The 25,605-nt window shown below is 41.1% G+C and overlaps 1 protein-coding gene across 1 annotated transcript; it reads left to right on the top strand.

Moving 5' to 3' along the window:
• Positions 1–130: 130 nt before the first annotated feature.
• dstyk (dual serine/threonine and tyrosine protein kinase) lies at positions 131–25,605 on the top strand. The gene is made up of 14 exons (XM_080026789.1): positions 131–1,255; positions 2,834–3,243; positions 8,067–8,573; positions 9,271–9,466; positions 14,351–14,589; positions 14,919–15,002; positions 15,091–15,267; positions 19,769–19,898; positions 21,143–21,299; positions 22,003–22,135; positions 22,255–22,368; positions 24,095–24,209; positions 24,429–24,563; positions 24,964–25,605. The coding sequence occupies exons 1-14, from the start codon at positions 1,054–1,056 to the stop codon at positions 25,149–25,151; spliced, it is 2,787 nt and encodes a 928-aa protein (XP_079882915.1). The 5' UTR covers positions 131–1,053; the 3' UTR covers positions 25,152–25,605.

Here is a 25,605-nt window from a genome sequence, read left to right as displayed (position 1 = left end):
GCTGTCAGTATTCCTACATTACCCAGAGTTCAGTGCGTCATCCCGAACCCCGCCCTTTCCTCTACCTAACTTTCCTCTGCGTCGACTTTCTGTTTTGCAGTGATTTGATTGCTTGGTTCCAGCTCTGTGATTTGGCTCGGACACACCTCGACCTGTACCACCACCACTGGCTCTCCTCTTCATCTTCATCATCACCGACAGAGGATTATAATAATCATCACCATCTTTATTTGCGTCCACCAGGGTGGAAGATGTCCGCTGGTTCCTCCGGATCGGACCCAGTTTAGGAAGATCTTTTTTCCCCACAGAGCCTAATCAGGAAAACCCCCAACGTTTTTTTTAGTCTTGCATAGCTAGGTCGTTGTCACTCAGAAGCAACTGTCAAAGTTCGGCCCCCTCCCTTTGACACGAAGCTGTATGGCTGTGAAACGTCGCCGTGGACTTTTGACGTGAAGTCAAAGGCTATGTCAGTTGTACCAGGCCAAGGCGAGAACGGACTGGGGATGGCTTCAGGCTAGCGGCGCTAACGTTATCTGGACCAGCACGGCTAAACAGACTCTCCTTACAGCAGCACGTTAAGGCATTGTGGTAGTGGTGTCGTTTGTTTTTCAAGACATTCCTCAGCGTGACAGTGAACTAAAGACGGACAGCTAACACTAAAATATGCCGAAATTGCCGTTAATTTGTCTCGCCTCGAAACAGCAACTCTTAAGTTATCTCGCACGCGAGGCTGGACTTTAAGTTAGCTAAGTGCTGCTCAGCATCAACAGCATAACAACAATAGCCAAGCCCTTTGCCACTGACACAAAACACTGTAGGGACTGTCCAACACTAATACACTCATGGTAGTTATATGAAAACGGGCAGCAAAGGAATACATTATTCTCTTTTTTTTACACAGCAAAGCAGGTGGGTGGACTAACATGACTACTAACTAACTTGCAAAAACAACTAAAAAAAGGTGTGCACTGATTGGCTTTGGAACAACACAACTGAGACGGCTAACTTCGTATTTAATTAACAACAAGAGGACAGCAGCTCAACCTGTTGACAATGGAGGGAAACGTGCAGCACCAGAAAACGACCCCTTTAGCTCGGGAACTAACGAGGGTATTCAACAGCTACCACAAGCACACCATCCAGCTGAAGAAGAACCTGAAGGAGACTAACGCATTCTTCCGGGAAATAAGGCAAAATTACAGCAATGCCTGTGCATCATCAACCATGAGCTCGGATTCAGCTTCTTTGGAGGCAGGTAGGTTTGGAGACATTCAGCAGCAACATCTGATCATCCCACCTAAATAGTGTTTAGATGTTTGCCAAAAATATCCATACCAATAACTATACCATTTCTCATCCTGTAGCGAAACAAAAAGAAAGAACCCACAAGGGTGTCTGCTGCCAAATGATTTCTCCACCAACTCCAGACGGAAAAAATGTATTAATTGGGGTTAGGGAAAACCAAAGAGATTAAACCCCCTCTCAAAAGCTTGAGCAGACTAAGTACACCAAATATGCTGAGATTATCTGCACTTACTAGCTGGCTGAGGGGACATCAGACACCCACTCTTCTATTTTTTATTAATTGTGTGTGTGTGTGTGTGTGTGTGTGTGTGTGTGTGTGTGTGTGTGTGTGTGTGTGTGTGTGTGTGTGTGTGTGTGTGTGTGTGTGTGTGTGTGTGTGTGTGTGTGTGTGTGTGTGTGTGTGTGTGTGTGTGTGTGTGTGTGTGTGTGTGTGTGTGTGTGTGTGTGTGTGTGTGTGTGTGTGTGTGTGACTATGCTTACTTTGTACTCATGTTAGTAGCTTGAGTCTTAAAAATACCACCCCAGATTAAGAATGTTAAAGAAATGTGTTTACAGTTTTTTAAGTTTTTTTTGCCCATCTGGTTCTGACAGTTATTGCTTTGAAACATTGGAATCACAAAGCAGTTACAGTATGGCATTAAAAGGTAATGTGTCACATCGCTTACTCGTTCAGAGGGTCAAAATCGTTTTCCTCTGTGTTGAGTGAACAATGTTAAGCCGAAGATTAGTTGGTATCAACTTAAAAAGTGGACCATAATGCTGCCTTTCATATGCAAAGCTAAACACACATCTTCACCTGCAAACTAAATTCTGCTTGCAATTGTCATGGGTTACATCTGAAATTAAATGTGCATCAAATGATGCAGAAGGACCATACAATAGTTGTTGATCTGCTTTTGTGATGGTCATGCATAGATCTGCACAGACTTCCCTTGTGTCATATTCTCTCCACTGCACACAGGTCATTCAGTCAATTGCCCGGCATAGCCCTGTGGCCGTCTGAAACAATAAAGTGTAATTCCTTTTCATGTCCGGTCAAGGGGTAAGTGCTAGCAGAGGAATGTATGGTTAGGGTAACAGTTACAATAGAACCCCATGTATGTTAGAAAGAACTGCATTTGTATTATACCAATACAAAGCTATTTCTGCTCTCTCCTCTTGTTATATAACTTTTAGACTGTGACTCAGCATCACTGAGGATTATGTCTGATACCCTCAACAATGAGGTTGAATTGTGGTTTTGTGTGTGCTGAGCTCCACATCTTAGGGCAAAATCGGGAAGTAATATCCCAAGGAATATCCGAATCAGATTTCAAATGTTGTATTATACAAAATGGAACAATGATCTACTGGCGTATATTTTGGAAATTACTCTCATACTCAAAGGACCATGTGTGAATGCCCTGTCTCAGCTGAGCTTACAGAGCTGTCTAAAAGTTTGGCAAGGATTGCTTTTGGTCTCTAATACGTTCTGTTATCACTTCTCAACTTCATGAACCCCTTTTTTTTGCTTTGTCTGTTCCCCCAGGCCAGCTTAGCTGCATCTCCTTCCCCAGCCATGAGGAAGAGTTCCTACGCAGCACTGTGGGCGCTGCCCCATACATCCTGGTACTGGGCCAGGACTGTGCTGCCCGCTACCAGCTGCTTAACTGCTTTCTGGGGGAGAGGCTGCTGCCACTGGGCCCCGAGGCCGGAGAGGCGTGTGAAGGAGTCCAAGGCAGTGTTTGCAAGAGGCGGAAGCTGTGTTTCACCCATGGGAGACAGACCCGCCTCAGCTTGGCGCTGCCTGGCCAGTATGAATTGGTGCACCAGCTGGCGGCTAACTGTGGACGCTGGGATACGGTGCCCCGAGAAGACCTGGAGATCCATGAGGAATGTGAGGACCCGGCCCACAGGCTAGCAGAGCTGGAGATCACCCTGCATCACCCCCTGCTACAGGTAGGCTTACAGAGTGGAATTTACTGGATCTACTCTGTCAATAGTGGGGTCCCCTCAGAGTTTAAATAAGGAGTAACGGCCCTCACACACATCCTACCTCTACTGCGCGTCTACCTCGCGTCTGCGTCTGACTTTTTGTCACAGACTGTGAAATCAACGTAGAGCGAGCACACATCCAACCTCAGACGCACTGCTGAGGCGCGTCGGAGGCACGTCTGCAGCGACGCTCCCCTTCACCTCAGGAGGCTCGCCTATTTTTTTTCTGAGAGCAGCGCGTCTCTCTCGCGTCTCTGTGCTTTAACTGATAGAGAAATACTCTGCTGACAGTCATACCAGCAGCATTCACTCTAGTTACACGTTTACCCGGTGTGTTTATTTCAAAATAAAACATCCCTCAGTCGTATACGCGAATAATCCCTTTATTTCACGATTTAATTGTGCAATCAAAATCCGAGGGATTTAAAACCTAATTTTCAATTAGTTCTGGCATTTCTTTTTTGGATAAATGACACATTTAGAGATCCAATATAGTGAAGAAATAAAAAAGATTTCAGTTTTCCGTTGCTCTATCTGTGTCTACGGCCTTCTTCTTCCCCGACCACACCCCCCTCTCTCTCTCCCGCATAAATCAGTAAAGTGATTTTTGAAATACTCTGCTGAGAGTCATATTGGCCGTGTCTGAACTGCCATACTAGCGTCCTACATCCTACATACTCATGCATACTCTCTACTCAAAGATCGATTGTGTATGCGAGCTGCGTCTAAACGTTCTCAGTTGAAGTATACTCAAGCAATGAAGAATTTCTTCTTCTTCTTATAAGATTCAGGCAGTTTAGACACTGTTAAGCTTATAACCGCCCTCTACAGGTTAGATATTGAACTAGATTTTTACAGTCCTGTGTTCATCATCTGTGTTTTAGACCTCTTGTTTTATAATAATGATGTTTTGAGGCGGAGGATCCCTCCGACGCTCTCTGTCCGGCTCATCAGCACTCAGCTGTCTGTGAGTTGAGCTGGACGAGCCGCGGTGTGTGGAACAGCGATCTGTTCTAATCTCTCTCCCCTATCAGACTCACAACACTCATTTCACTTAGTGACTCTAATGTTGTTAGGTATTTATCTTCATCTCTTATCTATTGTAAGAGTGTATGAATGACTGCACGTACAGTTGTCAGATCGCGGAACCCCAAACAATGTTGTTGCCTAGCAACTTGCTCGAAAATATTTCATTTTCCTGGGCGGGTAGAATTGACCCAGTGCATTATGGGGCGGTTGAGTAGGAAAAGTATACAATCGATTCATACCCAAAATCTTCCCGGAAGTTAGTACTCATCCGGGAATTTCTCACATACCCAAACTCGCATACCCAACCGTCACATACTCAAATTGAAGTCAAAATGAGTATGAGTAGGACGTTAGTATGGCAGTTCAGACACGGCCATTGACTTCATACTGGCAGCTTTCGCTGTAGTTTCACCATTTCCTGGTGTGTCCCCTTCAAAATAAAACTTCCAACAAGCGAAAATATGGCAAAAAAAAAGAAAAAAAAATGGCAATGGGGCGCACGGATTACTGTCCAGACTCAATATAAATCATATGCATCATAGATGACATGAAAGAACTTCATTTTTAATGGGAATTATCTATGAAAACTCTATGTAGAAAGATAGGGCTTTTAGAAGCAGCGCTGCAGCAGCAGCTGCTGAGACGTTGCATGTGTGTCCGAGAAAAGTCCGAGAGAGGCAGCAGTAAGGTAACGCGACGCGCTCCAGAGGTAGACGCAGGATGTGTGTGGGGCGCGTAAGAAATGAAACCTTTTACATGATACTGGTCCATGAAGGAACACCTGGATGAAGCTGAAGCCTTTGAATGTTCCTCCATTTTTGTCTCTAAATATCCTTTTACAGTCACAGATGAATTGACATTAAAGTTGTCATTGTGATGATGTTAATTAATGTCATAATTTTAAATCATATGTTATCTTCATTACAGCTTTTTAAAATGAGGTTTGGAACAGTTTAGGGGACACTAATTAAGAAAGTTATATTATTCACAGTGCACTCAAAGGTATACTAGGTAGCATTTTTCCCAAAAAACAAAGAAAAACAATGGACTAGAGTCAAAGTGTCAGTGTTAGCTAGCTAGCTAACGAGAGCTAACCCCCTGTTAGTAACTGACTCACACCAAAAGCTTCAATTTAGCCTGTGGTAATTCAGGTTGCTGCCGTCGTGCTGCTCGCTGCAGCCGCGGCACCAGGAGTTGGCTTGTTTTCTGTTGGAGCGGCTTACTAAAAGGGGGGTTAGCTTTGGTTAGCTAGCAGGCTGAAACTGATATTTATCTGTATCTGGAATTTTTTTTCTCTCCAGCGAATTTACCTCGAGCATCAAACAACCACAGCGGGTGGAGGTTATAGCGTGGGATGTGGGGTGAAGTCTGAATCTTGTTTACAAAACACAACCGACAAAGGCTACATACTTGTATAACCACTTTTTTGTACAGTCTATGAGTATAACTTTAGATATCCGCTTGTTATATGCACTTTTATGTTAAAGAAAATCGCTGTTGTGGTGAAAAGGACATCAGAAGGGAAGAAAAAAAGGCGTTCAATTATATAATTGATTTCGATCTTATGGTCAATTCCAGCCCTAAATATGTCAGGGTTTTTCTGTCTTTGTGTTTATTCCTGAAGCAGTTGTGTTCACACATGGCTTCCGAACAGATTAGTGAGCAGAGCAGATTATTTCCTGTGTTGGTTAGTGTTTTACTTGTTTGGAAATACATTCAACGTTGAAGCTGCCATTGACTAAAAAGGAAGACTTGTTGGACACAGTGGTACGGTCATGCTGGTCTTCAGCCAGCCCAGAGCGACTCGTGAATCACAATATCCTATGGGAGTGAATTGATTAAGCATGGTGTAAGGATTGCAGTCATTCCTTATCCTTAGATGGAGGCCCCTTAGCAAGCATCACACAGCCCCAGGAACTAGGGCTAGCTGTGCTTCGGTGCAGCCCACCCGCCCAGCCCCCTTACGTAATGCCACTGGTCTGGTGCGATTCACATGACTAGGTCATGGTAAAAAATCCAAGACCCTTTGCTGTGATGAAGTTGCCATGGTTACAAGGGGATCCTGGGACACTAGTTGTTCATGTCGTTAAAGAAAAAGTTTTTTTTTTTAGTTTCTTTAAAGCCTAAATTGGCTCTCTTTACTGTCCGTTTGTCATTGTGTGATAAACAAGTTTGTATAATTCACTAAATCTGGCTATGTAAAGATTTTTCTTTTTAATTGCTGTAATTTAAAAAGACTCAAAAGATTTTAATCTCTAAATCAGAAAACCATAATAGATGAACGCTTTGGAGCGAAAAGGCAATCATTTTACTGCCCTGTTCATTGTCACGTGTAATTTAGCACTGTGCAAACTGCAATCCCTAATTTAGGTCAAAAGGTTTTTTCACACTTGAGAGGACATAAGAGGCGTTAATAGCCGAGTTATTGTTCGTGAAAATAGTTCAACTTCATATTAGATGAGAGACAGACATTAACTTTTGTAAAAAAGTTAAACTTAAGTAATGTTTTCCATATGATTTTAATTGTTGTGAATGTGGTACACTACAGCAGATAGGTGCTTTTCTTTACATGTCTGATGAATGAAAAGAAGATGAACATGTTGAGTTTGGGGTCAAAGCAGGTACAGAATCTCTCTGCTCACTGTGGTTTTCAGTCACACACTCGTGCCAAAATCACAGCAGCCTGTTTTAGAGGCCAGCAGAAGAGAACCAACTTGTTAATTAGCTTTCCCCTCATGCTCAGTTTAATCATACAGAGGACATAAAGGGTGCTAATCTATCGCCACCTTTCTAAAATTCTTTTGAGGTACATATTCTGTTATGTACATTGCCAGTGCTCCATGAGTGCACATACAAAAAGTCTGCTTCTTAACAAAGGCCTGTGATGTTAGCAGTCACCCTTTAAAATATGCTAAGAGACGACAGTTGAAATTTCCTACAGGGTTATTTGTCTTGACTGTGTTAGTTTGTAGAATTGGGTTAGGTGGTAGCATTAACGCTAACTCTCATGGACACCGTTTGTTTTTAATGTATGAAAAACTAAGCACAAAATAGCCCACAGACTTTTTCTTGAAGGGTTCTTGTTGAAAACTAACTGCATTAAGGCAACTGAAACATTGTACTGAATTCGATTGGTTGTGAACAAATGTTTGCAGGCTATCTTTGTTCCAAAGAGACCGCTCAGATGGGCTCAGCTCTTGTTTCTTGGAGACAGGACTGACTGTCTCCTTTGTGTAGCTGTTGGTCGTTTTTTGACTCTTTATTTCTCTCTCTCTCTCTCTCTCTCTCTCTCTCTCTCTTTCCCCCGTCATGGTCTCCCTCTCAGGCGCCCTCCGAGGCTATTTTTGTTAATGTCGTCATTTGTCAAGGAGTAAGAACTTTTTTACTGGTCATTTCCCAAGACCAGTATTTTATACCAGAATATTTATTAGCCATTATGTGTTCAGAAAAAGAAGGAGCATGTGATGATGGTGAAAGAAAGTAGCTGCCTGCTGCAGCCCAAAACAAAGCTGATGAGAACCATGAGTTAACAAAAACATTATAGTTGTGTCCCGTATCAATTATATTAATTATATGAAATTTCAACATCAAGTGGTATCCTTCTAGATGGGTCTGTAGAAAATGTGACTTTTTGATTTTGTTTAAATTCTGTGAACCAGGCTTTTTAAAAAAAAAATTCATTATAATTTCCCAAGTAAAAACCAGTTAGCTTGAAAGAAAATAAATATATTTGTTATTCCTGTTTGGTTCATCATCAGGAAGCTAAGGTTATGGTGGTGCCTTGTCCGAGTGTCCAGCCCATAGAAGAGGCCCTGGAAGACTGCACTCGCAGCGTGATCCCCATCATACTCTATGCCATCAACCAGGACTTTCTCAGCACAGAGCAAGTGGCTGAGCTCTGGAAGGTCAAAGAGATGCTCTCCTTTCCCATGTGTTTTGTCCGTATCCCCGACACCATGCCGGCAGCCTCCCCAGAGCCCAGCCGCCGTGCAGAGAAGGAGAAGGAGAGGGAGAAGAGCGCCCTGCATAAGCAGCTGCTCTCCCTGGGCCTCCTCAGCAGCCCGACAGGAAGCTGCTCCTGTGGTGCCCCTACACAGGCACCCACCCCGGGAGCCAAGCCCCAGAGTGTGCTGGTTGAGGCTTTCGAAAGACTGCATCGGTTGCTGGTGCCTTTTGCTCGCCAAGTGCTTCAGAACCAGCAGGTGGAGGCTGCCAACCTACTAAATGGGCTTCATTGTCGCTGTCTAGATCTTTTCATAAACCAGGTAAAAAAGTATGCATCCTAGCACTGTTCATTTGTATGTCTCTATTTGTTTTTGTGCTACATGCTCATATGCAGTGTTAGGGAAGCTAGATTAAGCATAGCTTTTCAAACTACCAATTACTTCACACTGAAAGAAGTTGAACAAGAGCAAAGATAACCTAAAGGGAGAAATCTAGTTTGGTTAACTAAAGCTTCTTAGTATAAAGTATTTCAAACAACTTGTTTACTTCTTTTTGTAAAAATCATCAATTTAAATAACTTTTGTTCATACAGAACAAATTGCAGCACTACCGGGGGCTGCCTGCCAAATGCATTGCCTGAGCATGCCTGTCAGGATGAAAGAAAAAAGGGGACAGGACTTATCAATGGGGCTAAATTAGAGAAGCAATGGTAAAATAAAAATATAATTTGTTTTTCTATTTATTCCCCAACAATGTTTGGAGTTTGTACTTTCTGTGATTTTCTACACAAAAAAGGCAAATAAGTAATTTAACTACTTGATCACTTTTCAAATATGACTGTAGTTGAACTACCAGAAAGTTAATGTGAAACATAGTTAAACTACTAGTTAAGTAACATCTTGTTCCCTACTCCCCAACACTGCTCTTATGACAGTGGCTAGTACCACTGCATTAACTGCCTGTGCCTCAGTCTGACCTGGCACGGCCCTGTGCCCTTTCTGCTTGGCTTCCCTGCAGGCCTTTGACATGCAGAGGGACTTGCAGATAACCCCCCGCAGGCTGGAGTACACCCGTGAGAAAGAGGGTGAACTGTTCACCTCCCTCATGGCCATCGCTAACCGCAAACAGGAAGAGATGAAGGAGATGATAGTGGAGACACTGGGCAGCATGAAGGAGCAGCTGCTGGAGGATGCTGCCAACCTGGAGTTTACAGGTTGGTGTTAAATGCTACTGGGCCGGCAGGTAGGAAAGTGAATATTTTAGATTCCTGTTTCAAAATTGAAATGTGAAATATGTCTTAAAAATCATTTACATATATAAAATAAAAACAAAAAACACAGATTTTGGCAAATAATGAATCGATTAAAAATTTCAGAAGATAGGAATCGCATTTTTTTCACCACCCCTACAGGCAGGGTTTTTCTTCTGTGGCTTTTCAAGATTTCTCATTTAAGAAACAGATTTGTTTAAAACTAGATTAATAGCTGGAGGTTTACTATAGTAGATCATATTTGAGGGTGTTGTCCTGCAAAAGAGATGTGTTACATATGAAATGGAATTGGAAGCATACTCTTCAGTTGCATATCTTATTTCAGATTCCAGGAAGCGGGAAATGTGATTTTCTTTGATCCAAGTCACTCTGATTTTGTGGTTTCACATTGGATCAGTCACAAATGACTACAGTCAGTGCCTTGTTTATTTTGCTCTTACATCTTTAACTTAATGAGGAATGATTCCCACTTTATTATTTCTCTATTAAATAAGATGGCTGATGCGTGGTAGCTGCCGTGCAGCTTATTGAGATATTTCCATTCTCTATTCTCTCTTTGATTTGTGATATTGCCAATGTGTCTCGGATACCCTTTTCCCACCAAAATGAGCGGGTCAGCGCGGGTTTTTCAATGCGGATTGATGCTGCTTAAAACAGACAATTGTCTCTTTTCCCACTGCCAGCAGACCTCTGATGTGCAGTGACGTGAACAGAGAGAGATAGAGAAGAGAGAGCTTTATTTTATAGTTTTGCTGACATTGATCATTAGGCTACTGACTTTATATTAGACTGACTACAGCAGCCGATCTGCAATCCGCATGCGCCTGCAAGGTTTTTTATTCTATTTATTTTTTACTCACCGGCTCGCTGAGGCGTGTAACTTGTGATACTGTCACATTAAATCAATCTGTCACTCTGAATGTATTATAAAGGAAAGATATGTAGTAGGCATTGTTGTATGATATGCTGATGTAGGGGAGACCGGGGCTAGTAGGCACACTTTTTACTCTAGTGAGAAAGAATTGCTCATCACCTAAACATCTTTCAATAGTCATTCCTACATTAAATTGAAGCTTAAGGTGTTGGCTTGAAATGTGTACCCCTCAATTTTTCTAACTTATTGTAATAAAGAAGAAATTAATCATCAAAGACACCCTCACACATTGTGACAACCAACTCCATCAAGGGGTCGGTTGTCACACACTGGGGTTGTTTGTCACAATGATATCTTAATGGAAATAATCTTAAAAAGAAGGCAAAAAAGCAGAACTAAATTTGAATTAATTGCATTGTCAAGTTGACAAATAGGCCAACATAATTTACTGTTTCTTCTTCTCCAGCTGGGGTGGAGTGCACTGGGGTGCAGTAGCCTTGGCAGCTGGTCTAGTTTGGGATGCACTGGGTTGTTTTGATTTTGTTGCCCCTTTTTTCTTTTGCATGCTAGCTGCCTTTTCCTGCTCTATTCTTTCCTTCTCTGGGATGTCAGTGAGAATACAGCTTGACAATTCCGTTCGTTATTGGGTTCCTTTTCTGGCTGCAGCCTTTGGATAACATGTGACAACCAACCCCCCAAAAAATGTGACGACCAACCCCAACTTGAATTTCTTGCTAGCATCAAGGCCAACAACCATCTGACAACTAATTAACTTGCTAACATCAATCTAACCTATAGCTTACCCTTCACACTTTTTGAGGGTAACAAGTGTTTTGTTATAAACCCATTGTGTAAAAGCCTAGAAGAAAAATACTGACAAGCTCAATATTTTCAATTTGACATGAAAAACACAAACAGTCCTCTCACCTCAAATTCAGCAGTCTAACTCCAAGAAGACTATGTAGGTGACCTCTGATCCCAATTCTGGATATTTACATAACAAAATTTCACAGACAGCGCCTTCTGGTTCCGAGACACAACGATTGTGACAAGAAGCAGGTTTACTGGTTACCTGGATAACTTCGGGTTTAGTTATTGACTTTAATTTTTTTTAATAAATGTCTTTTTTGGAGAGGTGTTGATTTAACTGTACGACCATAACAGCACTGCAAAACCACTGTTTGTATATAGGGTGCTTAAAAATTTGTATGATTTTATTTTTGTAATTAAAGAGTGTTAACCTGATTTTAGTCAATTATATATCCTATATTAATATTGATAATACACGGCGGTATTTCTTGTCAAAATAATAATAGTCGTAAATTAATATTTTCCTATAAGTAGCTGCTGCTTGTGTTTCTTGTATTTCTGGTTGGTAAATGTTTAACTGTTTACGTTGCTAAGACACTTTGTGTGTTCACTTAAAGCTACAACGAGTAAGTCGGCACGTTGGCGACACCTTTGAACAAAAGCGGTAGTATTTTTACGACGCCAGCTGTCGTGAAGCTGTTTTCTAGCTCGTGCAGGGCCTCAAGATTCAAATAATCAGGAAGCAATATAGTGCGTGTCCGTGTGTTGAAAGTGTGAGGGCACCGGACTCTTTTCGGCTCGGTGAGGGTGGTTAGTGACACAGCATCAACTACACCTGATTGCAATGAGTTGATCCATTGTCACCTCTCACGGAGCTGAACGAGTATGTGTCCTCACACAAAGCGAATGAACGAGAGACGGCAGTTAGTTATGGATCACGATGAGGTAATGTGTTTATGTTGTTGTAAATAATGACTATTTCAGATGAATAATGGTCATCTGATGATGCTGGTGAGGCAAAGTAAACTTTGTTTTAGTAGGCTACCGCTCATTCATTTAGGAGTAAACACTGCAGTCTAGGTTCGCTCCGTGAAATTGTGTATACGTTGCTTGGCAACGCCCTCCCGCCCGCCTATCACTCTCCCTTTTAGCTTTTCTTCATTGCATTTTCTTTTTTTTCTTTGATGGTTCAGCCCCGTTATCAGTCATTATGACGACAAATAACTGTCTCAAACAAGGCTCCCGCACCCCTTCTAGGATGACCGGATCGCATTTCCATTACTTTTCACACGTCCCGCAAATTGAGACGTTGTTCCGCATTGTTATTGAAAGTGAGCCCCCCTTTTTAAATGCGTGTTTTATAATCTGGCATTTATCCGATAGCTGTGAGGAGACAGCAGTCTCCGTTTGTCTGTGTGTGTGTTTGTCTGTGTGTGTGTATCGGGCTGCTGGGCTGTAGTCTATTGTGTTCTATATATATCTATGGTGCTGCCTGTAGTGCTTCAGCGTAAACCTTCCTGTTACTTCAAAATAAAAGCCAACTCACGTTTGTCAAGTGAAATGCTAATGTGAAGCCAGTGAAATGCTTTTAATGTGAAGCCGCAGCCTTAATGCTCTATTTGTTTAACAGTAGCTAACTTAACTGCTGCGCGCTGATCTAAAGATAGTGTTTTTTTAATATAGAAAGCCGTGTCTCTGGCATTACCGGTGGTGACACAAGTTTATTTTGCTAAAAAAACGGCACTTTGTCCCGCATAAACGTAGTCTTTGTCCCACATCTGGTGAATTGGGATCTGGTCTCCCTATCCCCTTCCCCTCACCTGGAGTGATAGGCTTCTCAAATCGCGTTCCTGCGCCATACTGAAATCTGCGACCAATACGGATATGTGACCATAGAGCATGCACGAGCGAACCGAAAATCGGACTGGGTGTACGACCAGATCAAATGCAGTAATAAAAACTATTTAAAAACGTCTTTCTTTGCACTGATGGTCTCGTTTGCTGTTAAAGGTAATTTATGATTATGAGAGGAAACATGAGGCTGTTTAAAAGATATTTAAATGTTACTCGTTGCCGCTTTAAAAGGTCTAGATGTTTTGCACAGAGACAAACATTTGCTCAGTCTCTCTTTACTGTATAATATTATGCGTTGCTTAAGTATGCAGACTAGGGATGGGTATCGTTAAGGACTTCGCGATACGATACGTATCACGATACACTGGTCACGATACGATATATCACGATATATTGCGTATCTTGATGTATCACGATATATTGCGATATTCCATAAACAAGTTGCCTTGTCAAACATAACAACACCATATATTGATAATTGCACAGACAAATGAAGTCAAAACTATTTAATTCACAACTTCCTTTACTGTTTTTCTTCCTTTTTTTTCGTTTTGGCAAATGATCAAACACTGCTGCAGCTGCCATAACATCAAAATAACAAATCCTATTCACTCTTGTACTAACTGTACAGGACACACTGAAAATTAGAACATATCAGTGTGCTTTTCTGACACAGTGAATCTTAAGTATTCTTATAAACAAAATGTATCTAACTTCAATAGTCAGTATCCTAGAGGCTCAGGCCTGACAGCAGACATGGGTTTAAATCTGACTCGTGATTGTTCTCTGCATTTCATTCCCTCTCTGGCCCATTTCATATATGTCTCTCTGTACTGTCAATAAAGCCTTGAAAAGCAAAAAAAAAAATCATAGAAAAATTAATAAAAGAAAATTATTTTTAGTTATACAAATCTATACTGATATATATCGCCATATCGATTTTTTGACAGCCCTAATGAAGACTATAAATACTTGTCTTGTGAAATAGCCCATGGCCTGATGATATTTTTTTTATTTTATTTTTTTTAAGATATTTTTTGGGGCATTTTTATGCTTTATTTGATAGTGCAGAGAGACAGAGGTGAAATGGGGCAGAGAGGGGAGTGACATGCAGAGAACGACCGTGGGGCGGGAATCGAACCCGGGGGGGGGGACGCCCTACCAACTGAGCTAAGGGCGCCCCCCCCATCGCATAATATTCTGTCACACATCCGACAACATTAATTCATCAGGATTTCTCTGTGCTGTGCTATGTTGGTCACGTTTTCTCGTTTTTATTTCAACTGCAGACATTATTTTATCAACTAACGGAGAGCCTGTTACGTCGAAGGAGATCAAATCTTGCATCGACCAGATCCAGGAGCTGATAGTGGTCCGTTTGAATCAGGCTGTGGCGAATAAGCTGATCAGCTCCGTGGACTATCTGAGGGAGAGCTTTGTAGGAACTCTGGAGCGATGTCTCAACAGTCTGGAGAAGTCTTACATCGACCACTCCGTCCACAATATCACCTCCAATCACCTCAAACAGGTGGGCTGCAAACGGGAACCTAATTAAGTTTGCTTGTCAAAAATATTTATTGTGTTTGTTATCATGGCATTTTATTTCACTTCTTCTACTAAATCTAAATGGGAACTATCAGGTTTTAGAAAAGCAAACTTAAACAAAGTGAGATCAGAGAGTATTTTATTTGCAGGACAAATAATCCAAAAAAACTAAGATGCTTCTCCAACAAGGTCAAGTGACATTTTAGCCTCCACGTCAGTGTCAAGGGGCATCCAGATCAATAGACAAAATTGTTCTGGTATCTTCAACAGTGAGATTTCCTGCACATTACCGTATTTTCTTTTTTGTTTCAGTTATTAAATGCTGCCTATCATGTGGAGGTCACCTTTCATTCGGGATCATCTGTCACAAGACTCTTCTGGGAGCAAATCAAACAGGTGGGTGTCCTAATGCATTCAACCATAGGAGTTACAAACTGCAAAGTGACTTCTGAAGGAGGGTTCTAACTCTTTGTCTCGCTCCTAGATAATCCACAGGATAACGTTTGTGAACCCCCCTGCCATCAGTCCAGAGTGGAAGCGGAAAGTGGCCCAGGACGCCATAGAAAGTCTCAGCGCTGCCAAACTGGCCAAAAGCATCTGTTCCCAGTTCAGAACGCGCCTCAACAGCTCCCATGAGGCCTTTGCAACGTCTCTGCGCCAGGTGAACTTTCTTGCACTATGCCTATGTAATTTTCTCCTCCTGAGCTGATAACAGACCTATCCACGCTGAGGATTTTTTTTTACATTTTATTTTTAAATTTATTTATATATTTATACAGGTCACGGAAATTACCTGATTTTAGAATGAGTTAAAAGTGGAGTCAGTGATTCTAATCTAAAACGATTAGTCTGTTGGTCATACACAGCCCAAGTTCTGTAAACGGGTATGTAAACAAAGGGAGTCAGACCGAGACCTGTCTTCGTTGCATGTGATGTCGCGTCTAGTGGTCGAGCCTCTCAAGTAGCAGAGAGAGGGGTGCATTTGTTTTGGTGGTGGTCAGTTCAAATATCAACAAGCTTTCTGTGGACTGGCTTACTATACCTGAGTAAAAGGTTTGTTTGATGTTTTGAAAGCCTTGACCAATAAACACATTGGCAGGATTACTTGTCTTATTGTCTAAATTGCACTTTCAAATGACGTTTATTTATAAAGGTTTTGACTGCTCCTTAGTGTATTCAATGTCATCACCATGAACAGCTTGCATTGCCTCTCACAGGAACTTCACAACTCAGAAGTTTATTCCGTTTCCCTTGAGTTGTTTTCCCTTTTTAAGCTCCAAATATGCAAAATCGCTGCAACTGCCTCAGTGAAGTCCCATACTAATCACTCAATGACAATCATCACATGACCGACAGTGTGGGTCACATCACTGACTGAATTTGCTTGCTCATTCTTCATTCCTAATGCAATTACACAAACACATGGATTAATTGTTTTATGGAGGCAGGGACGTTGGGCGACGCTTTGTGTTTTGGATGCTTTTGATGGACAGAAATATCCTTGACAAGGGGCGCCCTTAGCTCAGTTGGTAGGGCTTCCCCCCCATGGGCCTCGGCCAGCAGCGGATCCGGGTTCGATTCCAGCCCGCGGTCGTTCTCTGCATGTCACTCCCCTCTCTGCCCCATTTCAACTCTGTCTCTACACTATCAATAAAGCATAAAAATGCCAAAAAATATCTTTAAAACATATATATATATCCTTGACAAATTGCCATTACAGTCCGAATTTCAATTTATCTGTCCGCAGGATTGAGTTTGCATTGTAAGCAAGCCAACCAAATAAAGCAACATTATACTTAAGACACATTCCTGTTGGACATACCACTGTCAATAGCACAGTGAATGACTTACAGAGTGAATATAAAAGGGTGCTGTAAAGGCAGCTATACGGAGTGTTATCACAATCATGTGAAGTTAATTGCCTAAAAGTGTTTTTTTTTCCATGTAAAAAAACTCTTGTTTAGAGTGAAAGGTACATTTCATTAATTGCTCTTAGTGGATGATGGTAGTATGCAAGGTTACTTCTGCATAGTTTATGAAGCAATTCAGTTATTTAATTGACAAGTATTTTAATATAAGTGTGATGATCAGTGTAAAACGACTGATGATAGCTACGAAATAACAGTTTTTTGGTCATCAATATTTTACTAATCTGATTGGGATGGGAAGAATTAACACTCCCATATTGGTTATTGGAAAAAAAGAAAACACCCAATCTAAAGGATGCTTTTGCAGACCAGTGAGCAAACTTCTCAGTATTTTTTTTTCTCATTTTCACTTTAAAGTACCAGCTGTGCACAAAGCCAACCACAGAGCTGAGAGTCAACCCTGTGGAGGTTATGTATGAAAACATCCGCCTAGGCAGACGGACTGACTTAAAAAAACAAAAAAAACAAATAAATAAAACTACACAGAGGATTTACTCTGTATTGGCCAGGATCTCTGCATTAACCAGCCTGACAAATGTCTTCATGGCCACACAGGTCAAGTCTGCTTGTTGTCTCTGAATAAACATGAGGGCAGTTTTCATGGTGATGGTACCGCAATACATTGCTAAAGGGTTTAGGTATTTATTTTGCCTCATTGAGTTTTTTGCAGTTCCACAAAGGAGTCATTTACCCATGAGTCATGAGCTGTTTAGTTTCATTTGAATAATGGTTTGATTGTTAGAGGTCAATTATAATTTTTCAACTTAAAAAAAGGAAAGATAATATGTCAGAACATTTATTTTTTCTTCTTTCCTCCCACATTAATCACCTCTTATTTATCTTGTGACCCTCTCAGAGGGGGCCCAAGCCTCAAGACTTGACTGCCACCAGTTACTTTATTCTCAGTACGGCTGTGCTAAAACAAATAATTATGGCAATATGTTGTGACATTTATTTCCCAGCTCCAGAAATGTTTATTTTGAAAAAAATAAACAGGTTGTGAACTACAACCTCCGCTTCTGTAGATTTCGCAGTGCAGCGAACTGCCGGGTGCCATTCTTGTGGCTGAGTGAAAGCTTGACGCTGCATGGCCGACAGAGATGACAAAATACAAAGCCGAATATCGCAATGTATCATGATATATCATACCATACCTTACCAATAACCAGCCCTAATTCAGTGTAGTTAGTTAAGAAGGCACTCACACTAGGCAATCTTAAATGTGCCCGAAGCACGCTAGACGTTTAAAGTCTAATCCAGTTTGTTGAAATGTTTGCTGCAGATCTGGCCGGATGCAAATTTTAAGAAACGATGCATCTGTAGACTCTATACAAGTGTACAACACACAAAAACCCAAACCCAGAAGCATCATGACGATGTCAATCAATGTGTTTGTTGTGTATGGAATTACGTTGCAATGCCAACCGGCGGCTAGTACTTGGGAGGGTAAAATATAACCAAGTATTGATGCATTAGTATAAGCACCGTCTTAATATACACAGTGTGCACAATTATTAGGCAAGTTGTATTTTTGAGGATTCATTTTATTATTGAACAACTACAGTGGTCTCGGTCAATCCAAAATGTTAATGAACCTAAACCTGAATGTTTAAGAAAGTAAAAGTGAGGTTTTGTCTTTCTTACGAGAATATATGTATGTGCACAATTATTAGGCAACTATTAGTGTGCAGAATTATTATGCAACTAAATAAAAAAACTAACATTTTCCCATCTCACTTGTTTATTTTCATCTGTTAAAGTGAGAATAATAAAACTCAAAATTTACAAATAAAGATTTCCAACATGTCAAAAAAAAAAAAATCAGTGACCAATATAGCCATCCTTCTTTTAAATAACTGTCACAAGCCTTCCATTCATGAAGTCTGTCAGTTTCTTGATCTGTTGACGATCAAGTTTTTGTGCAGCAGCAACCACAGCCTCCCAGACACTGTTCCGAGAGGTGTACTGATTTCCTTCACTGTAAATATCCCGTTTAAGCAGAGCCTACAGGTTCTCAATAGGGTTTAAGTCAGGTGAGGAAGGGGGCAATGTCATTATTTTTTCATCCTTAAGGCCTTTACTGGCTAGCTATGCAGTTGAGTACTTCGATGCATGTGATGGAGCATTGTCCTGCATAAAAATCATGGTCTTCTTGAAAGATGCAGACTTTTTCTTGTACCACTGCTTGAAGAAAGCATCTTCTAGAAACTGGCAGTAGGTTTGGGAGTTGATTTTGAGGCCATCTTCAACCCGAAAAGGTCCAACTAGCTCATCTTTAATAATACCAGCCCATACCAGTACCCCACCTCCACCTTGCTGGCATCTGAGTCGAAGTGGAGCTCTGTGTCCGTTACTGATCCAGCCACGGGCCCATCCATCTGGTCCATCAAGAGTCACTCTCATCTCATCAGTCCATAAAACCTTTGAAAAATCTGTCTTCAGATATTTCTTGGCCCAGTCTTGTGTGTTTTGTTCAGTGGTGGTCGGGTTTCAGCCTTCCTTACCTTGGCCATGTCTCTAAGCACTGAACACCTTGTACTTCTGAGCACTCCAGGTAGGTTGCAGTTCTGGAATATGGCAGAACTGGAGGATAATGGGTTCCTGGTAGCTTCACGTTTGATTCTTCTCAAATCTTTGAGTCTTTTTTTCTCAATACGTTTCTTGCGACCTTGTTGGCTATTTGCAACAAAACATTTGATGGTTCTGTGGTCAGGCCCCAATATCTTAGCAATTTCAAGAGTGCTGCATCCCTCTGAAAGACTTTTTACAATTTTTCACTTTTCAGAGTCCGTTAAATCTCTTTTTTTGCCCATTTTGCCTGAGGAAGAGAAGCTGCCTAATAATTATGCACACCTTGATATAGAGTGTTGATCTCCTTAGGCCACACCCTCACTCATTACACAAATACACATCACCTGGTATGCTTAAATCCAATAAGCACTTAGGTTTATACAGCTTGACGTTGGGAAATATGCATAAAAATTATGATATGGCCAAAATCCTCACTTGCCTAATAATTGTGCCCATGTGTTATATGTTATATACGTTATATGTTATTATACTTGTTGTAGAGTATTTTTACCCTGTGGTATTGGTAGCTGAGTACAGGATCTACTTCCACCACTGAATTAGAGGTTGCTTTTACAGTTGAATGAAAAGTGAAGTAACTCTTAACAAATGAAACCTGTCATTTAGCAGCTGATGTCAATGCTAACCATGCGATGTTGTCTGTAGCTTGAGGAAGGACACACAGGGCGCCTGGAGCGCACTGAGGACCTGTGGCTGCGTGTGAGGAAGGACCACGCCCCTCGACTGGCTCGCCTCTCCCTGGAGAGCCGCTCCCTCAGGGACGTGCTGCTGCACGGTGAGTCACCACCAACTACTCTCATTGTGCACGCACACAAGTCAAACTCAGTTTACTCTCACATTACTGCAGAACCTGAATTTTAAAAATGTAATTCTGCAAATTATAATTTTTATTTTCACTTGGCCATTTGTGACTTTGATGTCCCAAAAGATCTCAATAAGATTTAGTCTAAGACCTAAGACAAAAAAACATCTATTCCTTCCCCATGCATTTAAAAAATAAATAATTTTAAGATACATTTTTAATAATTGAACCAGTCAGCCAGGTCATTAAGGCAAAATTGTTATTTACAATTACATCCTGGCAAAATACAAAAGCCTCTAGGGGGAAGGAGGGTGGGGTCTGAAAAGAAGACCAAATTAAATGTTAGAATTGCCAAATTATATGTCTAATCTAAATGCTGTGAAAAATAAAGTATAAAAAATTTAATTAAATGAAACGTTAAAAGGAAAAACAGCACACACCCAGATAATCCAAATACAGGTTGCGTTCCGAATCGCATACTCTTTCTTTTTTCTATTCTACATACTACATCCGACGATAAAAAGAATCTAGTTAGGATGGAGTAGACATACTATTGGGACATACTTTTCTCTCTTATTTCATCATAACATTGCGCCTTGATCTTGCCTCTTGCTTTTATATCCGTCGCATCCCCGTTTGTTTTCATAACATGGACCTATAGGCTTCGTCGATGTTACGTCACTTCACGTGCGCACTGGATTGTGGGTCAGAATCGCCCAAATAGGATGCACTTTTCAACACTAACAATCTTGGCCGCATGAAGTAGACCATCCGGGTATTCTAACCATCCTAAATCTGGCCACAAGAATCGGGACATCCTAAATCTTTTTTCTACATACTATATAGTAGAAAGTATGCGATTCGGAACGCAACCATCGTCAAAGACAAACAGAGGTGCACAACCATCTTCAGAACAGTTAAGACAGCGGCATTTCCAACACCCGTCTGCTTGCAAACAATCAAATCATCAATATGCTAACGAGAGCTAGTTAGTGATGGTGGACTCTCACCAAAGTTTGAATCATGTGTTAACAAAACACAACTGACAAAAACTAGTCTAGTATATGTTTTTAACAAGACAATAACCACAGAAAGGGTAATAATTCAGATATATTAGCCACAGTATTAAACTTTTTATTTACAGTATTACACTTTTTATTTACTCTTGCAACTTGTGTTAAGACATGTTATAAAGAGGCTGCGTTGTTTTCTGACAGGCAAGCCTAAGCTTGGCCGTGAGCTGGGTCGGGGCCAGTATGGAGTCGTGTATTTTTGTGACAGCTGGGGAGGAAACTACCCATGTGCTTTAAAGTCTGTGGTGCCGCCGGACGATAAACACTGGAATGACCTGGCTTTGGAGTTTCACTACACAAGGTGAGTTGGTCTCAAAGTTATTTATTTACATAACCTGCCTCAATTTCTATACCCAGTACCCATCACAGCTGGCTGTGTGTTTTACTGACACTGACGAGAGGTGTGCATAGGAAATTCAAAAGAACTTGAACTTGAACTATTTTCAATGGACATGTCAGTTGCCTTTTTATAAATGCCTAACTCCACCCAGTATAAATAAAACTGCTTTGACTGTTGAAGCCTTGGGGCTTTTCTGTGCACACATTGAAGGTGCCAGCGATATATTAATGCTCCTGCTACACATTTGAGAAATCCAGGAGAGCTGTAAAACTGCACTTAGGCTGCTTTAAGTTTAATAAACAAGCCTTACATTAAAGGAGTAGGCTATATTCAGAGAAAGCTTGTTGATATTGGAACTGACCACCAAAATGCTCCATCAGAGGCTCTGCCCACAGATGTGCCTTCCCTGGCAACAGCAGTCGTCACAAACTACCTATCTAATAGGATTGTTGCTACTAACATCAGTACTGCTACCTGTAGATGATTGGTTGGAAGTGTTGTTCCCGGGCTGGGTCCGATTACCTTGGGTTTGCCTTCCAATTTACGGAGCCTGGCCTGTGTATGAACACAAGGAAAGATGATTGCTGATTCAACCTCACATCGTGACTTCATGATAAGTGCTAACAATTATTATTTTTATTTTTTTGCATGTGTGTTGCTTAAGGACGCTGCCCAAGCATGAGCGGCTGGTAGACCTGCACGGCTCTGTGATCGATCACACCTACGGGGGCGGCTCCAGCATCGCTGTGCTGCTCATCATGGAGCGGCTGCACAGAGACCTCTACACAGGCCTGAAGGTGACTTCATCATTCTGTGATTTGACAAAGCGACTTGTTATTGACATGGTTTGTCATCTTCCAACTCATTTACAGTTTTATATAAGTCTCATTTTCCTTTCTCTCTCCGTCTCCATCAGGCTGGTTTATCACTGAGGGAGAGAATCCAGATCGCTCTGGATGTGGTTGAGGGGATCCGCTTCCTGCACAGTCAGGGCCTCTTGCACAGAGACATTAAGCTAAAGAATGTGCTGGTAAGTTCAGACCAACTAATTGTTCTGTAAACGTATAGAGTCTGTGACTTCTGAGTATTAGCAGCATCACTAGACTTTAGGGACTTTAGGGATGTAACTACAAAAGTAATACTTGCACTACACATAGTGCAAGTACCGTGCTTTCCGTACTATAAACCGCACTGGACTATAAGCCGCAGGTGTTATAATGTTTAATTACCATATGTAAGAATTCGTGCACAGAGGGGATTGTCGGGAAAGAGATGGCTGCTTGAGGAAGCTCCCATATATTAACATTTCAACAAACAAGTTGCATATTTGCATAACGTACGTAAGTGTTACCATTTTGTGCAATAGTAGCTATTAGGGATGGACACGAGTGTTTTCGCTACTCGTGTGATCGCTTGCATTCCTCGAGGATCAATCGATTCCCCGTTAAACTTTTTTCTATTTTTAGAACGCAACGCATCTGTCTACAGAACAACGGTTGACCGCAATAAAGCGCTCAATGCTTATGTCAAACAGTCACAGTTGCCATATGATATTAAGGATTTATTTTCTACAAGTTTAAAACACATTTTCCTAACTGAAAGTAATTAAATAAGCGGGCCACAATTTAAACCGATCGAGTAGGTCTGCGGTGGAGAGAGAAAAAAGAGAGCATGGGCTGTAGTTGGCTAACAATCAAAATAGACATTTAAAATAAGAAGGGCAGCAAATACAATAAAATTATTGTCCTACAATTTAAACACATAGATAGGCTAAATAACTCACCAAAGCAGTAGAAGTAGTAGTATATCCAACCGCGTAATGCTCACTCCTGTCCGTGACTAATTACCGCGACTAATTCCTCGTTAACGGAACGTTACACCGGTCGGCTTTTGAATCTCAATCCTATATTCCATAATAAAGGCTTCTTAAATGTCGTTTGCTCGAATGTGCCCGAAGTCAGCCTGGCTTCTTTACGTGACTTTTCAAGTTTTCCAGCACCGCATTCAGCTCCGTGGTGCTGTGGAGACCACTCACTAGCTGCGCTGCACGGAGGTGGCAGTTATTTGCGGTTTCTGTTTGACACAACGCTTAGTTTATTTAACTTGGATCAAAATATTTAATTTTGTTAAACTTTATATCCGTTTTGTGCCGTTTTGTACACATGTATAACATTTTAAAATAGGGGCGGCCACACTAAAAAAAACAAAAAAAAATTTCCTCATCTACCAATCGAGATCATTTGAAACGAGGAGTACTCGATTACTAACGCCCATCCCTAGTAGCTACAGAATATATACTGTGCTGTGTAATAACAGGGTCGAAAAACGGGGAAAAAGTCGCGGCTTGTAGGCCGAAAAGTACGGTATTACTTTTACTTCTGCATTTTGACCATTTTTGTAAATGTCAAAAGGTGTGCATTCCTACTTAAAAGCTGTTCATAAATTGACTTCAAGGATAGATATACACTCACCGGCCACTTTATTAGGTACAGCGGTTCATTTTCTTGTTAACACATATAATTTATCAGCCAATCACATGGCAGAAACTCAATGCATGTAGGCATGTAGACCTGGACAGGACAACTTCTTGAAAAATCGAATTATAATATAATTGGCCAAAATCTTTGCACAACAACCTTCACATTAAAATAAATAAGACATGGATTTAGAGGAATCGGATTCGAATCGAATAGTGGGATTACAAAAGATTCACAGCCCTAATACAAGTGTTCCAAAATTTTCAACCCCTTTTCCAGTTGGACAAACAAAATCGCGCCAAGATTACCGACCTGGGCTTCTGTAAACCAGAGGCCATGATGTCCGGCAGCATAGTTGGAACCCCCATCCATATGGCCCCAGAGCTGTTTACAGGTACAACGACTGGGCTGTCAGTCCATTTATTCATCACAATACAAGTACTGAAGTTTCCTTCATTCCGATTTTAAATAATCTTTTACATGCAAAGTGTTGTCACATCAGGAATTAGTTGTTGGATATTATGTCATTAAACCTAACTGTGCAGTTATTTTGTATATGAGGCTTTTCTAAGGTTTCCTCTCCATTGTAACTCTTTCCTTATCATGCTTTAAGGAAAGTATGATAACTCTGTAGATGTCTACGCCTTTGGGATCCTTTTCTGGTACCTCTGCACTGGTTCAGTCAAACTCCCAGAAGCCTTTGAGAAATGTTCCAGTAAAGACCAGCTCTGGAATAACGTTAAAAAAGGTAAACAAGGGGTGCTCCGCGGTACAGTGGTTAGAGCATGTACCAATTGACACTCAGTCCTTGTCGCAGCCGACCCAGGTTTGAATCCAGCCCGAGTCATTCTCTGCATGTCACCCCCCTCTCTACACCGCTCATTTAGTACAAAACGCACGCACGCACAAAATCTCTTACTGTTACCAAATAATTTGCATAGATTTGAATATACTTGCATAGATTTGAATATACTGTACATTTCACAGATAAAGATTATTGTAAGTTTGCTTCCTTGACAGTTCATAACAAGGAGCTGGATTTAATGGCTAAACTTCTTGAATTCATCGTTAAAATACTTGAGTTTCTATCAAAAAATCTTGTGGTCATTCCGTTGATGTTCACTGTCTTGTGTCCACGCCGTCTGCAGGAGCCAGACCCGAGCGGTGTCCCACCTTTGACGAAGAATGCTGGCAGATGATGGAGGCCTGCTGGAACGGGGACCCTCTCCAGAGGCCCCTTCTGGGTATTGTGGAGCCTGGCCTGCAAAGCATCATGGTCCGGCTCTGCAACAGCGACTCTGAACAGAAAAGCAGCTGCCTCGAGGACTCAAACTGAAAACACTCCAGACAAACTTACACATGTGTTATAGGGATTCTAATCAGGAAAGTATTTGTCTTGTATTTATGAAGAGCGGAGATAAACAGAGAACTTCTAAAGAACAGATGAATAATGTTGGAGCTGTCCTCCTTGTTCACGGTTGTTAAGATTTACACTATTTATGAGGAGTTGTCACAGACCAGAAGTTTGCAATTATTTGTGTTTTATTGTTTGTGCTTCGTGTATTTGTATACATTCTCTACAATACGCTTTTGACGTAGCTGCTGTGCTAATTGCTACTTGGTCATAGGATTGATACTAGATGCAAATTGTTTTAAAAGTAGTCCATTCCCAGTATTATGAAAAGTTATAAATGTTATAAATATAAAAGATTAATTTTAGATTGTATTTAACTGAACATGTCAGCGTCTATACACGTACATCTTTTTTATTAAAATGATCTGTTACATGT

This window comes from Ammodytes marinus (genome assembly GCF_949987685.1).
Source record: "Ammodytes marinus genome assembly, chromosome: 4".
Lineage (NCBI taxonomy): Eukaryota > Metazoa > Chordata > Actinopteri > Uranoscopiformes > Ammodytidae > Ammodytes > Ammodytes marinus.
Note: the sequence above shows the minus strand (reverse complement) of the source record. Positions and strands in the feature narration are given on the sequence as shown.